At 38.1% G+C, this 15,043-nt stretch overlaps 2 protein-coding genes across 2 annotated transcripts; one reads left to right on the top strand and one right to left on the bottom strand.

Moving 5' to 3' along the window:
• Window positions 1-733: 733 nt before the first annotated feature.
• On the bottom strand, window positions 734-3,699 carry fkbp14 (FKBP prolyl isomerase 14). The gene is made up of 4 exons (XM_042490388.2): window positions 3,342-3,699; window positions 2,128-2,279; window positions 1,905-2,032; window positions 734-1,800 (listed from the first exon to the last, which is right to left on the bottom strand). The coding sequence occupies exons 1-4, from the start codon at window positions 3,536-3,538 to the stop codon at window positions 1,642-1,644; spliced, it is 636 nt and encodes a 211-aa protein (XP_042346322.1). The 5' UTR covers window positions 3,539-3,699; the 3' UTR covers window positions 734-1,641.
• A 162-nt stretch (window positions 3,700-3,861) lies between these two features.
• Window positions 3,862-15,005, top strand: plekha8 (pleckstrin homology domain containing A8). The gene is made up of 13 exons (XM_042490609.2): window positions 3,862-4,078; window positions 5,085-5,201; window positions 5,326-5,481; window positions 5,590-5,711; window positions 6,000-6,158; window positions 6,278-6,318; window positions 6,580-6,698; window positions 8,483-8,834; window positions 9,658-9,743; window positions 12,195-12,253; window positions 12,653-12,854; window positions 12,938-12,999; window positions 13,092-15,005. Exons 1-13 carry the CDS (start codon window positions 4,039-4,041, stop codon window positions 13,287-13,289), a joined length of 1,713 nt encoding a protein of 570 aa, XP_042346543.2. The 5' UTR covers window positions 3,862-4,038; the 3' UTR covers window positions 13,290-15,005.
• The last annotated feature ends 38 nt before the right edge of the window (window positions 15,006-15,043 follow it).

Genomic DNA, 15,043 nt, shown 5'->3' with positions numbered 1-15,043 from the left:
ATTGAACTTGGAAGGCTTATGTTCGCTGTCAAGATTCACTCAACCACAATCTTGCAAAGCTTTAATTTGTATAGTTTGAGCAAAAGAAAAGACTGAGAGCAGTGCTGACAGCCATCACACATCTCACTGGCTTCTTTAATCTTTGAGACAGTGCTGTTTTCTGTTGATAGCTGATTCCACCCTGACTACTGATTGATCACTGAGCCACAGGTTACATCTGCTCTGTTATATAGCTTATAGCACTTGTTCCGATACATTTTTCAATAAACTAATCCCTTTTAAATATTTTTTCAGCCAAGTACCCCTGACCAGCACAAAACATTTTTAATAGAACCACAATGAACAAACATGAACATTATTGTGTTTTTGCTGCAGTTGACATTTATGGCTATTAATGTTTGCATCGAAACTAGGAATATTAAACATACAGTATGGTTTATCAAACTTACAATTACATTTTCACTTCAGTTATTATAATGTAAATATTTTAAGAGTCATGCATGACTGGTATTTTTTAAATAACCTTTTTTTAAATCTCACATACCCCCTGCAGTACTCTAAAGCACCTCTAGGGCTACCAGTACCCTCATTTTAGAAACATTGGTACATAATGCACATTGCATATTTGACCTGCAATTGCCTTTGGTATAGATACTCTAAATATTTTACTGTAATCATGACATTTTAACAATGTTAGTAATTTACAATCCCACCAAGAGTCACTTTCCCTCACTCAATGGAAAACAAATCTTTAATGGGTCATGAGGACTCACATGATATTTGACATTCAGTGAGTGTAACTTGACAGAGCTATGAGTGTAACAAGGGTTTTGCGCCTCCTTTTCCTCCTCGGGGCTCAATAAGACCATTTTGCATTTGGAGACTTTCAGGCAGCATTTCTGTTTTTAAGTTATTCACTGCAAACTACATTTTGGATGCCACTTAGGGAATTCGATGGTTGCTTAAGGCTCAGTACATTTATACATGAACTGACAAAATATGAAAATAAATTCAAGGGTATTCCTTTAAGGCATGACACAGAATTTAGAATATTCATCACTGCAAGATATGAAACATTTCTATAGAGGCCTACTGTACACTTTTTCATGATTCGCTTATGATGGGATGAAACATATGTGACTGTACTCTCATTTTGGTCTGCCAGACTCAGAATCTATACACTGAAGTAGATGGACCTCTGTCAATACATTGTTGCTGTTTTGTTTTGAGATTTAACAAGATCTGTAAGTATGATTCAAAAGCCTTAGACAAGAGTGCCCTCTAGTGATAAATGAAGATGTGCACAGAGAAAAACGACCATCATCCAGTATCGCATCACCAAGGCTGGTTGCACATAGCAGTTAATTTTTTTGCACATGTTAAGATGATAAACATAAATTAATATCACTTCTGTTTCATTCAAAAACATTTATTTAATGAACTGAATGAAAACAATTCCAATACTGTAGCCTAAACCATCTGTGGTGGCATTATCAGTGCAGAATGGAGACATAAATTAACCATGGATCTCGTTTTCCATAAATATGTTCAGCCAAAGTAAGACAATACTGTGTAACTGCAGTGTAAAAAAAAAGACTCATGAATTAAATACTCGTTTAAAAAACAGATGAAATCAGTCCATTAGAGCTCATCATGTTGGTAGGTGAACTCCCTCGCAGATATAAAACCATCTTTATCTTCATCCTCATTTTTGAAGATGTCCTCTACCATCAGGTCATGATCTGTGTCATTTGGTGAGTATCCATGTTTCTCAAACTCTTTCTTTATGTACGCTTTCACCTGTAGTGCAGACAGATTAATAAAGACAGTAACCAATAGCGGCAGTCGTATAGACATACAGACTCTTAAAGCCAAAATAAACAAAGTTTAAAGGAATTTCACACCTCCTCTCTGCAGAGTTTCCAGTCATCATTGAGATCCATCTCCCGGAAAGATTCGTGTGACCTGGGACCATTTCTGATCTCTATGAGCTCAATGTCAAAAATTAAGGTGCTGCTTGGAGGGATCTTGCCTGTTGATTTATGTAAAAGAAGCACAGGTGTGTTATGGTGTTACATGAGAAAGGATTTGAGCCAACAGACCCTCTCTAACATGTTTTTGTGTTACCTTTTCCTTCCTTGCCATAGCCCAGTGATGGAGGGACAGTCAACTTCCTGCGCTCTCCTGCGCACATGCTCTGCAGACCCTTATCCCAACCCTTGAGCACCTCTCGAATACCAAGAGTGAACCATACTGGATTTGTGTCCCCATGTTTGCGGCTGCCAAGAGTCACAAAGATCCATCACAGTTTTCTTTGTGAAAGAAAAGTCAGGTACACAGAATTGATATCACTAATATATACAGTCGATGCCCCCAGTAATTAATGTTGAGGTCTGAATTTTGTTAATGGCTCAGAATCTGACAAGTGGTGGGCTGCAGCTGATGTGGTCAATAACATACATATAGGGATTTTTACAGCTATAAGGGTCTGTACTTTATCTATCAGAGGAGGGGGGTGGCAACCAAGTTTTTTTTAAATTTTTATCTCGACCTTTGAGCCCCCCTGAGTGACTGAGAGAGCGCATGAACCTCGCTCTGCCATACATAACCAATTATGTTTTTTTAATATTAATGCCAAATGTAGGTATCGGGAGCAATGCATTGGGCAAACAGCACAGGAGTGAAAGTTTTCTCACACATTCAAAAAAATTGCAAATTTCTTGTGCAAAATGCAAATTCATGTTAGTGTGCACTATTACAAGATCTGGTTTGTTCAATTTTTATTTTTGGTGAAAATTTAAATTAAAAAAGAGAAATACCATCAGCACTCTACAATAAGCAGACTTATTGTTTGAATTTCACCGCTACTGTGAAAATGTTTGATGCTGTCAAATAGATTTTGGAGTTGTGCCAACTGCCTTTTTTCTGAAATTTTAAATAAGACATGAAGAATAAGTAATTTTAATGACAGAGGCCTTTGTCAGGTATGATGATTGAAAACGGAAATTTGAAAATCTGACGTTAATTTATGTTTTTACAGTTTGTAGCTATGATAAATGATGCTAATGTGATTTTTAAAGAACATGCCCTTCAAAGTTGCCAGCAGGGTTTGGAGTTCAGAGGGTATTTCAATGGAAAATACAACTATTTAAAGTTGAAAGTCCCACCCCAAGTCAAAATAAATAACTGAAGTCCCGCTTTAAATAATTTGAAATGCCTCCCCCGTTTTGCACCACCCCTCCCTCCACATAAATAACGATTAGTCCCCAACAAGCATTCACTTTCCTGCAAGGATTATCAGAAACTTGCACAGTAACACATGCTGCATTATTACACATTACCTGGAATAAAACATGGTGCCATTACTCTCCAAGAATCCCTCGTGATGAACAAGAAGCATGTCTCCATATTTTGACTTACGGTGACACATGAAGGGTTTATGTATAACTTCAATTTTTACCTCTGGCTCAGGCAGTTTCCCCCCGGTGACAAACACAAACAGTAAGGGCGCTATCGAACAAATTGAAAAAAGTATCATTTTTGATAGAGAGAAATTCCCTTGCTCGCAAAGTTTACAAAAAGTTTACAAATTATGCCTATCCATAAAATGCAACACCTAAAATAAATACATGGCAGGAATGCTAACTACGTGGCAGCCAACTTCTGCATGAACGCAACCACTGTTCATCTGCTGACCCTCCTCCTTCTTCAATTGGATAAATTTACTCCGAAGCCCCGCCCTTTATCTCTTTACGCTTATTTCATTGGTTTTTCTTCATGTCAATCACCGCTATCCACACCCACATTACTTAAATCCATCTGACGTAAATGGGAGGAACATCGTTAGCCTCTGCCCGGCTAGTTTACAGTCCGATTCACAGAAAGTTTACGCACTTTTATCTACGTAGCTGAAATGTAAAGCCCTGGACGTTCCTCCACAAATCACACTCGGGGCCCGATGGAGTGGCTGCAATCAGCTGTGCATCATATCTTGTTATGATAAACAAGTAATGAACGGCGAAGACACATAATTAAACGATGGAGGGAATGCTGTATAAATGGACCAATTACATAAGTGGTAAGTTAAGCTCACAGTCGTTGCGTGTTTTCGGTTATTAGCGCTCGTTTTAAAGCAGCTAGCTAGCATGACAACGTCATAGCGTACTTCTGTTGAGTTGGAGATAACGTTAACAGGCAACGGGTAAGCTAATGTTAGCTACCTTCAACTGTCGGAACCCTAACCACGTAAAATTAACTAGCTTCTCTTTGGCGCCGCTAAATTACCTGTTTACCGAATGAGAAGCTAACCGTACTTATGTATCCTTAACAGGTAGTGCTAGCTAATGCTGGTAGTTGCCACCATCTGTCAGTATAATCTGATTTAACAACTGATTAGCTATTGCTAACAAAACGTAGTGGTTAACTCTTTACAAGTTTAAGAAGCTAGATTCTGCAGTTTTAATTCTGACTTTTAGTAATTGTTTTTCATTAGTGAAAATGTCCTTACTCATTAAACAGCAACGTTTCACCCTAAGCTTTTTTGTTGGGCTTATATCCAGAGAAACACAACTTTAGTGAAAATGAGCGAGCATTTATAGAGCTTGCTTTACACTAAAAAAAAAAGAAAAACATTCACAAGAACTACTTAATGAATATGACGAATGTTATTGGCCAGGCCAGTTAAAAAGTTAATTTACATGCGTACATTTCAGAATATATGGGGACGCTTCATACATTATGTCAAAGATTTTTATTGGTCCGATGATTAGTGAATGACGGATTTTTGTGGACAATGCAGTTTCCGAGCTTGTCGTTTTTCCTTTTCTTTAAATACTTCTCACATTTTCACTTATAGCAATTAAGATATTGCAGTTTGTGTAGATAACCATTCATTAACACCGGAAGGGACATTCTTGTTTTATGTCTCCATATTTGTTCTGTCTTAATGCAATTATTTTATGTAATATTACAAACATGTAAAAAGCTCCTTTCATGGCATGGGAAATGTAAATACAAAATATTGTGGGGGTTAAAAAAACAGCAACATTTCAGCAATAATTTTATAATAAATGTACTTTTTTCAGGTTGGCAACCTCGTTGGTTTGTGCTTGATGGAGGAACTTTGTCCTACTATGACTCTCAAGAGGATGCCTGGAAAGGTTGCAAGGGCAGCATCAAAATTTCAGTTTGTGAAATCCAAGGTTTGTATGGCTCACTTCCTGTGTGACATTACTGTTTTTTGCCAGTGTGTTTTAGTAACTTCCTGCTGCTTCATGATGTGGTCATGACAAGCATGTGTCCTTGTTTGCTGCTGTGTTCTGTTAGTTCATTCCTCTGACTCCACACGAGTTGACCTGACCATACCGGGAGAGCAGTACTTTTACCTCAGAGCCATCAATGCAGCAGAGAGGCAGAAATGGCTGGTGGCACTGGGAACAGCCAAAGCTTGCCTTACAGACAACCGAACAAAGAAAGAAAAAGGTATTTGGATGCCATAACATCCTAATCTGACATTGTACAGATTTTGCTTTAATAGTGTGGTGTCATAAAATATTGCCAATAGTTCCTCATTTGCTGTTATCATTACAGAGCTCCAGGAGAACACAGAGGCGCTGAAAACTAAGATGTCAGAACTCAGATTGTACTGTGACCTTCTTCTACAACAAGTAAACAAGATCAAGGTGAATGATGAGCAAGGAGACATAGCGGAGGTAAGGTTAAGGTTTGGATGAGCTGATGAAATAAGAGAAGCTTCTGTTGGGGTGAAATTGCAGCATAGGGTGGCCCATTTGCAACTAGCAACACAGCAGATTGTTATGTGCTTACGCTTATGGATAGACCAGGCAGGTAGCAAATGTTATCATAAATACATTTTCTTTAAAATGTAATTTCTTGATTGGAATAACCTTTGTCAGCATGCTGTTACTCAACAACAAACTTACCTGTCAGGACATTTAGGGTAATTTTAGCTAATGTTTGTGTTTGTGTGCCCTTTTCAGACAGGCATAGACACTGGAAACATGGTGAAGTCTACATGCACTACTTTCCTCAAGACTCTAGAGGAATGCATGCAGATAGCAAATCGTACTTTTGGTGCAGATATAGCAACACAGAGTCCACCAGGATCTCCTCCAGTAGCAGCCATCAAACCTCAGAAGGTACATTCATGTCACCACACCTGTGACAAGATAACCAAATAACATTTATTATAAACAGTATAATTGTTCTCAAAGATAATTATATGTTTTTATATAAATATGTCTTGTCTCTCCAACAGATTAAACCTATCAATCATTTAAATCAGAACCTTGGAGAAAAGTAGGTCACTTCATTTGTCATTATGTATTCATGTTGCCTACATTGATTCTCCCTTTCTCATTAATTGTCATGTAGATGTTAAAAGTAGCAGCAAAGTGCTGAGAAAATTAATAAGATAACAAATGTTTTCTGTTGATCCTGTAATATTATGTAATTAATGTTGAATATTAGTGACACTAGACATAATATCCAATATTATTACCCCAAAAGAAGAGCATCTTGAGTTGTAAAGTTAATTAAGTGCAATCATATTCATTCAAGATGGAGAGATTTGCCTGAAACCTCAGGAGAAGCAATTGCACATGATAACCAGAGCCTTGACTCTGGAGCAGAAGGACCAGATGAGCCAGACCGACCAGAACAACATCCTTCCTCACCAGGTAAGTCAGGTTTCCCAACCAATGATTTCACGTGCTGCAGCGTTCCCTGAACTGAAAAGTATTACTGCATTCCATGAAGAAAAGACAACACACCACAACAAAAGGGTTCTGGCTGTTGTGTGTACATCATCTGAACTGATGTGGATAGATTATTGCCTTTTAGTGAGCAGACAGTGATGGATGCCCCAGTTACATTATTGCATTTCCCTTAGCAGAAACAAAACCTTTATACAGAGGGAGCTACTGTCAGTGATAGAAAATATGCCTTTTCCAATTTATTGTTTTGGGTTATCTGTTATACATACAATCTTACCGGAAAGCATTATTCAAAACATAATTTTAAGGAGAAATCACTGTTGTTTTCTAAGTGTACTGATGAGGTGTCCTGTAGTACTTCCCTTCATTGGATATAAGTATTTTAATGTAATGAAGCTTTTTATTGGAACTTTTAAAAAATAGTATGGTATATAAAAACAACCTCTCTTTTGTTACATATTGTGGTTTACACTATGTTGCATAAAAATATATCACAAACTTTGATTTAGACTTGATGTGATGAAATAGTGACAGTTAACACTGCTAAAATGAAAATGTAGAAAGATAATGTCAACACAATACACAATCACACTTGTAGGAGTTATGAAAGAGTTCCTGAGAATTTTGTTGGATTGTAATTAAGGTGCTAAAGAACCAGTGTATATGATTTAGGGCACTGTATTAGCATAAATAACATAAGGTAAGATCAACTTGATTGTTTGTCATGGGTAAATAAAAAAAGTGATGCATGACATTCAGTACATAATACATTAACCACAGGGCACACTCTATACAGCGGACAGCATTGTATCAAATAACTTGGACACAAAAATGAAAGCTAAATATTGCACATATGTCATAATAAATTAACCATACTGTAAGACCTGCTCCTCAGCACAGTGAGACGCTACCACAATGAGGGATTAACTGATTGTTCAGTAATGCAATAGATATAGCGAGTAAGGAACACTTCAAGCGGTTCATTTTGCATCTACTAAGCTGTCGACCCGTCGCATGTCTTAGTACAGTTTTGCAATGCAATCAATTATTCATAATTTTGTTTTCATTTGTATATAATCATTTAAAATTGAAAATTGTGTTTTTGTTAGCTTAGAATTAGCCTTTCATGTCCACACATGGAGCGGGGCCTCTTCCATGAAGCCTGCCATGTTGCACTGCCATGTTTCTGCAGAGGTCAGAACTGACAAACCAAACAGTGGCTCTAGAGAGGGCTTGTTGCATTTCTGTGTCACCTGAAGACCACCGTGGGTTCCACTCCATGCTTGGAAAGGCAGTTGTTAGCTCCTCACTGTGAGATGCTGCTAAATCTTACAGAATTACCTTTCAGTCTTAAAGAAATTAAAAGAATATCATGAAGCTCAGCGTTAAATTACAGTCGAGTGTGGTCATAACTGAAACCAGTCACACCTTACCAGATCTAACTGTGGTGTTGGGTGTCATATTAAACCTTTCAGCTCGTAGAGATAAGTGCAGCAATACATAGAGTCAATGCAAAATTTAGCTCTGCTACTTAAACACTAAATGAGAGATGAGGCTTGCATCAGTGTACCAGCGGTTAAATAATAGTTGTGCAAGTCATCAAAGTGCTGCTTTCACAATCTACAACACCCAGTGTGATGAAAACTGGGTTTCAGACTTATTGCAAGACGTCTTGACTGAAACCATATTCTGTATCTCTTTTTGTCTGATAACATACACTGTATATGTTTCTCTGCTGTGTCACATAGACGCTGATGCTGCCAACGGCAACAACTCAGTCCACAAGGAGGAAGATGATCCTGCTTGTCACACTACCCTGAGTACCCCTGAGATGGAACACTACGACCTACCAGCAGAGGGGCATGAGGAAAGTGAAGCTGATGATCAAAAGGAGACAAAACAAGAGCAGAAGCACAATGAGGACCAAAGTCAAGAGCACGACAACAACAACAAGGAAGAGAGTGCCGTCCAGCCTCCGCACTCACAGGAAGCTGTTCCAGACCAAGTAGAGGCTCAACATGAAGGCGAGACTTCCAGAGATAACACAGAGCCAGAGGACACAGAGCAGGTGGAAACTTTCTTCAGCACAATGAGCCACAGGTATGAAAACGCTACTCAGGAAGGTCACATCCTTTAGGACACACTCGTTACTGTATGGAGTTACTGTATGAATGTCTGTGATATTTCACTACGACAGTATTAGGGTTAACCAATCTAAGCTATAAGTAGTAATTTTGTCTTTGAGGCACTGCACTTCTGCTGCATATTTTGACTAAACTGCACAGTTACTTAGTTTGTGGAAATATAATAATTGTATTACAGTGTTGTACAGAACAGAAGACAATAACAAGTTTGGAAAAATTTTACTGAATCCATTTCAAGATGTCATGATGAGTGTTTTATATTAGTGTGTTCTCTCTTGATCACGTGACACAGAGAGGCCCTCATCTGATATTTGGGTTTGTAAAGCTTTTTTTGTTTCATTCTGTATTTCAAACATATTTTACTTTCTCTTTTTAAGACTTTGAGGAGTGTTATTGAACAAATGGACTAAAGTGTTTATAATAATTTCTGTAATATTCAGTCAAACATTATCATAACTGAGAAGATTATGTCTCACTTAACAAGTATTCAACTGCAAGAGGGGGGCTATTTTGGAGTTGGTCCTTAAAAACTGATTAAAACAAGTTTAAGAGCATTAATATTAGCAAAAAACATCTCTGTTAAGATGTCAAAAAGTAGCAGAATAGTCTCAGGTATTGTCAGGCATAGAACTGCATGACACTGTGTGAATCATTTCTCTGGCTTGGTTTTGATGTTTGTACCCTTTTCTTTTTTCTGTTTGAGTTGATCAAATAAAAACTGAAATGGCATACGTACCTCTAATATATTCTCCTGTTTGAATCTGTTCTACTTTTTTTAGATTTAGTGATATAAGACTGGACGACGACAATGGTATCCCTACACAAGAGTTTTTGGACTCATGCTATGCAATAGTACCTGTATTAGGTAGGCCGGTCACTTTCAGTCTCCTCTCCTCTTATTCTGCCTCTCTTATCCTCTTTCTCATGATGTGGTCATTTCACCCTTTATAACTTTTATAAGGGAAAATTTTCCTACTGTTTTTCTTGTCATTTGTGCATGCTCTGTCATTTAGATTGGAAACAGTGAGGTGGCATCTTTCTGTCTTGGGTTCATCATCCATCTTTTTCTTTAATACCATCGTTATTTCCTCCTGCGCCTGTATGTCTTCCAGTGGTTTTATTTATTCTTTGTAGTCAACCTGATGTTTGTTTTTAGCTCATTCGTGTTAATGTGGCTGTGTGTCATGTGCACTACACATCTACACATCACAGTGCACCACACATAGACAAAGGTAGTCACCATGGACTGTATAAAAGAAGTGGATGTAGACATTGTGACTTCACCCTTTGGTTTGTTGACTACTGTTTTGAAGCCTTGAGTTTGGCATTTTGGTGTTTTTGGTCTTTTTTTTTTTTGGAGCCAAAAATGACCATATTTGAACAAGAGGGTGGGGCTGCAGATGATACACATTGCTATGCATCTGTCCTGATTGACAGCCTGCTGTGGTTTGTGACTTCTCAGTCAAAAGGTAGCGATGCTCTAAAGCAAGGTTTCCCAAACCTCTCCTCAAGTACCACTTGTCTTGCATGTTTAGATCTCACCCGGCCGCAGCTTCAGGCGTTCATAACGAGTTGATCATTTGAATCAGCTGTGTTGGAGCAGGGAGAGCTCTAAAACATGCAGGACAAGTGGTACTTGTGGAAAGGTTTGGTAAACGTTACCCTAAATTACAGCCTGCTTTGTATATTTTACTCTAAATGGGACCATAATTAAAAACAAAAACAAACATCACTGTATCAAAGAGACTTTAAACTAGTGATTGAGACCATAAGGTCATCAAATGTTCACTGAGGTAATAAATAAAGTGAGAAGAAGAATTGTTTTCTTTTAGACTTCTATACAATTAGACTTTTTTGCAACCAGTGGAGTCAACCCCTGCTGGCTTTAGAGATAAAGCACATTTAAGGCACCTCTGCACAGGCCTTTTTGACAGAGGACATTTTGACTTGTCGCAATAAGAAAAGCACACATGTAACTCATGAAATTAATAACAGAAATGAATTTGGCTGCTTCGATTTCAGGATCCAGGTTCTGTGCATGCTGGCTCACTGTCTCTCTCACTGAAGCACTTGAATAGAACCGTCATCGTTACTGTTATTTGCAACACCTGTGCTTTTCCTGCTATGACAAGTCAAAATGTTTGCTGTGAGAAAGGACCAGTGGCTTCAGTTTTGAGACCCAGAGGCTACGTTGACTTCTTTTATACAGTCTATAGTTGTCACTCACAGTCACAAGAATGACATAAACACGGGAGACATTAAAACATTTCCTGTTTGCCAGTCTTGGAGGAAATTGTCAGGTGGTTTTCAGAAAACTTTTTAGAGCATTTTCAGACTTGGCTCAATATTTCTGAGAAGTTGGTTTAGGATTTTTGGTATCAACAGTAACCCAATGGTATGATCAATTTTCAGATAAAATATAACAACAGGTGTACCAATGCCACATGATGATATGAACCTATATTTCGTATTAATCAGCATCATAACAATATGCCTATTACATTGTTCCTCTGTAACTTTATATCTGAAGTAATGTAAACTTTTAATCAAGTCTGTTCAACTTCAGATGTGCTCAAATTTTAACATCTCTCTCATCAAATCTTGACACAGACCCAGATACCTGTGATATTTGTGTTTGATATCCTTTAAGTCACACCACATGCTTTCTGCATTGCTAAAAACCTTAGGTATAACATTTAAGAAATGACGATACCTGTACCCTTAAAGTAATATTGATACCAATACAGTACTTCATTTGTTAACTTTTTTCTACATTATTTGGTACCCATAGTGTGAGTGAAAGCATAAGTTGCATAAAATGCCACAGGTGTGTAATATGGCACTTCAGCATGTTGTAGTGACATCTCGGCACGCTGGACAACCAACTCTGTCAAATGCACTGCACTCAACTTCAGCAAACCACAGACTGTATGGGTTGTAGCTGCCACAGTAATGGACCAATCACATGTCACATTACATTGAAGAATGCTTGCAGTGACTAGCTGTGAATATAAACCATACAAATAGCCATTTTCTCTAGATCTGGCTATATAAAAGATTGAATGCAGGTATTGTTTTACTGGAGAAGTTTTGATAGTACTTGGTACTGTCTATAAGCTATCGAGTACTGGTACCCAGAAAATTTTTCAGTCAAAAGGTGAAATTTTCACTGAGCTTACCCGCCATATCATAGTTTTAAAAAACAAGGCGTCTGATTGTTGATCACTGACTATTATTAAAGGTATTATCATATTAATACATGAGAATCTTTTCTCCATAAGCAACGAAGAAATGATCATGGATTTTCTCTTCTCAGACAAGCTGGGGTCCACAGTGTTTGCACCAGTTAAAATGGATTTTGTTGGAAACATCAAGGTATGTGCATGTGTCACTGATACTTTGTCTCGATGTTTATTTATTTGATCAGCAGAAGAAATGATGACATAGTAGTTCTGCAGAAGTGGCTCTAAAATGTATTTATTTTTTGATAAACAGTATAAATCAGCATTATCTCTTAACAACCTACTACATAATATGTTAATAGGGAGACATTTGTTATGCACAGTACTGCTCCAGATCAGACATATGACTCATCACTCCTCTCATTCTTGATCTGTCAGTGTACATTATAAAATATATCTTAATACGCTGTTAAAATGTATTATAGGGTTGTCATTTGTTGTTTAAAATCTAAGTAAGAACGGCGGCAAAGTAGAATCAGAATCTATTTTCAGTTCATGTCACTTTATCTCCCTCTGTCTCTTCACCCTGTAGAAAATTCACCAGAAGCTGATGTCAGACACCAACAGCTTCCCCACACTACAGTCCATCGTGCTGCATGAAGTCCAGACAGATGTTGCCCAGGTGCGCAACTCAGCCACTGAGGCTCTGCTGTGGCTCAGGCGAGGCCTGAAGTTCCTCAAGGAGTTTCTGTCAGAGGTCAATGCAGGAGAACAAGACATCCAGGGAGCGCTGAGTGAGTCTTACTTCTGCGATGCACAAATCTACAAACAAGTTTAAATTCAGGATTCATCATGTTCAGTCTGTTCTCTCACCCAGATAATGCCTATGGAAAGACCCTTCGGCAGTACCATGGATGGGTTGTGCGAGGTGTTTTCGCTGTAGGTATTTCTTACTCTCACCGATGTTCCTCTCCTCTGGGGTTTATCTGGTCTAGTACTGGTATGACTAGTGCATGCTTCTATTTCCACAGTTGGCGCTGAGAGCTGCCCCGTCTTATCAAAGTTTCGCTGCTGCCTTAGTGTCAAGAGAAGGCGATGAGCTGAAGGACGGGTTTACCAGCGGTATGCACAGGGACCTGGGAGTGTACCTGCCTGCCATGGAGAGGCAGCTGGCCATCCTAGACGCCCTGTATGAAGAATACAACCTCGAGTCTGATGAAGTGGTGTGAAACTTGAACAGAGAGGATGTGAGTTCAAGGTAGGACAGAACATGACCACAGGGGCAGAGCAGTGACTAACTGTTGAAGGAGGGTGCCAGATGCATCAAGTGCATCTTGTGTACAGAACAGGGTGAGCATGTGCCGTGTCAGTGTGAGGTGTGTCCGCTGGGTGTTGAACTCTACTACAGTAGAGGGTCTAGGTTTGACAAAGGTATCAATGTCTGTATTTAGGAGAAAGCATTAACAATGAAGGCATTATGGTCTGATGAAATGTAGTTTCTGGGTCTTGTTTAAAAGACCACTGACAGTGTAGGAGCTTTAACCTCTACTATACAGACTCCCACCATAATGACTCATGGTGACATTTGTTTCTGGTGCACATGTTGGCTGTGTTGTAGATTTTTATGTACAGGTATATACCCACAAGGTATTTGGTTCCATGACTTCCCTGGAAGATCCTTTGTGATTCCCCATGAGCTAAACAGAATGCAATGAAATTTTTAATCAACATTGTCCTAATTCCTTGGATTCACGAAGTAGGATGATACTTACAGCCAACACAAAGCACTATTTTGACAAAAACAATGTTCGATTGTTCCAGTGCCCAATATATGCCTTAAGTATGTGATGGAATTGCATACTGGGTTAACTTTAACTATTAGAGAAACGCTTTTTCATAAACTGACAGTTGAAGTTTAGTGGAAATTATGATCAATATTAATTTTTATTAGTTTCTTTACCTGAGATATTTAATATAAATCCTGCAGTTTGACAATGAATTGTTTTGTCGCTAACATAAAAAAAAAAAAAATTGCTCTTAAGACTTTCCTTGGGACCAAAAAGGAGCTGTCATGTGAATGGCTTTTGCCTCTGCTGCCTACAGTACCACAACACAAAAGAGTGAAATAATACAGTGTAGCTGTTAAAGTACTGACAACTGCTGAATACTTTAGTGGACATCCTCTGCACAAACCTATGCATAAAATGCATTTTCATAATGTCTATTTATTACATATTAAGTTATAAAGTTCACATTAATGTCACAGAGATCAGTTCAGTCCAGCTTTTGTGTGAATGTATGAACATTTGTAGTCATAGAGCATGTTTACTGATTGCATGGTTTTATGTATTAAGTAACATAGGTGCCAATGGAAAAATGAATATAGGCCAAGGATTTAAATTAACCAAGTGAACATATAGTTAGAAAGTTAAAATGTGTTGCTTTTCCTTCATCTCTGTACTGACAATGAACACTCAACATTCAGCTACTCTACAGATTTACGCGTTTTTCCATCATCTCGTCCATGCACTGTTCTACATACTTGAGTGTTGTTAACAGCCGTACGTGATATTTATGATGTCGATTCAAAAATGAAAAAATTGAGTGGTGACACTCCACCTCCTGGCCAGGTTAAAGTTTGTCCACTGAGCCATTCAAGCGAAGCAGGAACATCCTCACAGGGCTTTTTTAAGACATACCACATAGTATTTTTAACTTTATTCTTACTTTTGTGTATTGAATGCACAAAGTAATAATTCTTGAAGTAACTCATTTGCAGCAGGTTTACATCACAGATGTGCAATGGGCTGATTCCCTTCTGCAGCTCAATTCCAATCTTAATCCTGAAAATATTCCATTGTAATATTGCAAACGTTTGATTTGGGTTTTTCTACAACTGTATATAAGATGCGATTTGATTTTTACATAATAAATAATTAAGTTGTCTTAGTGTGTGCTCAGTCCTGCTGTAGTCAAATATGTT

This window comes from Plectropomus leopardus, chromosome 11, assembly GCF_026936395.1.
Source record: "Plectropomus leopardus strain MGB_pleo_1.0 chromosome 11, ASM2693639v1, whole genome shotgun sequence".
NCBI lineage: Eukaryota > Metazoa > Chordata > Actinopteri > Perciformes > Serranidae > Plectropomus > Plectropomus leopardus.
Note: the sequence above shows the minus strand (reverse complement) of the source record. Positions and strands in the feature narration are given on the sequence as shown.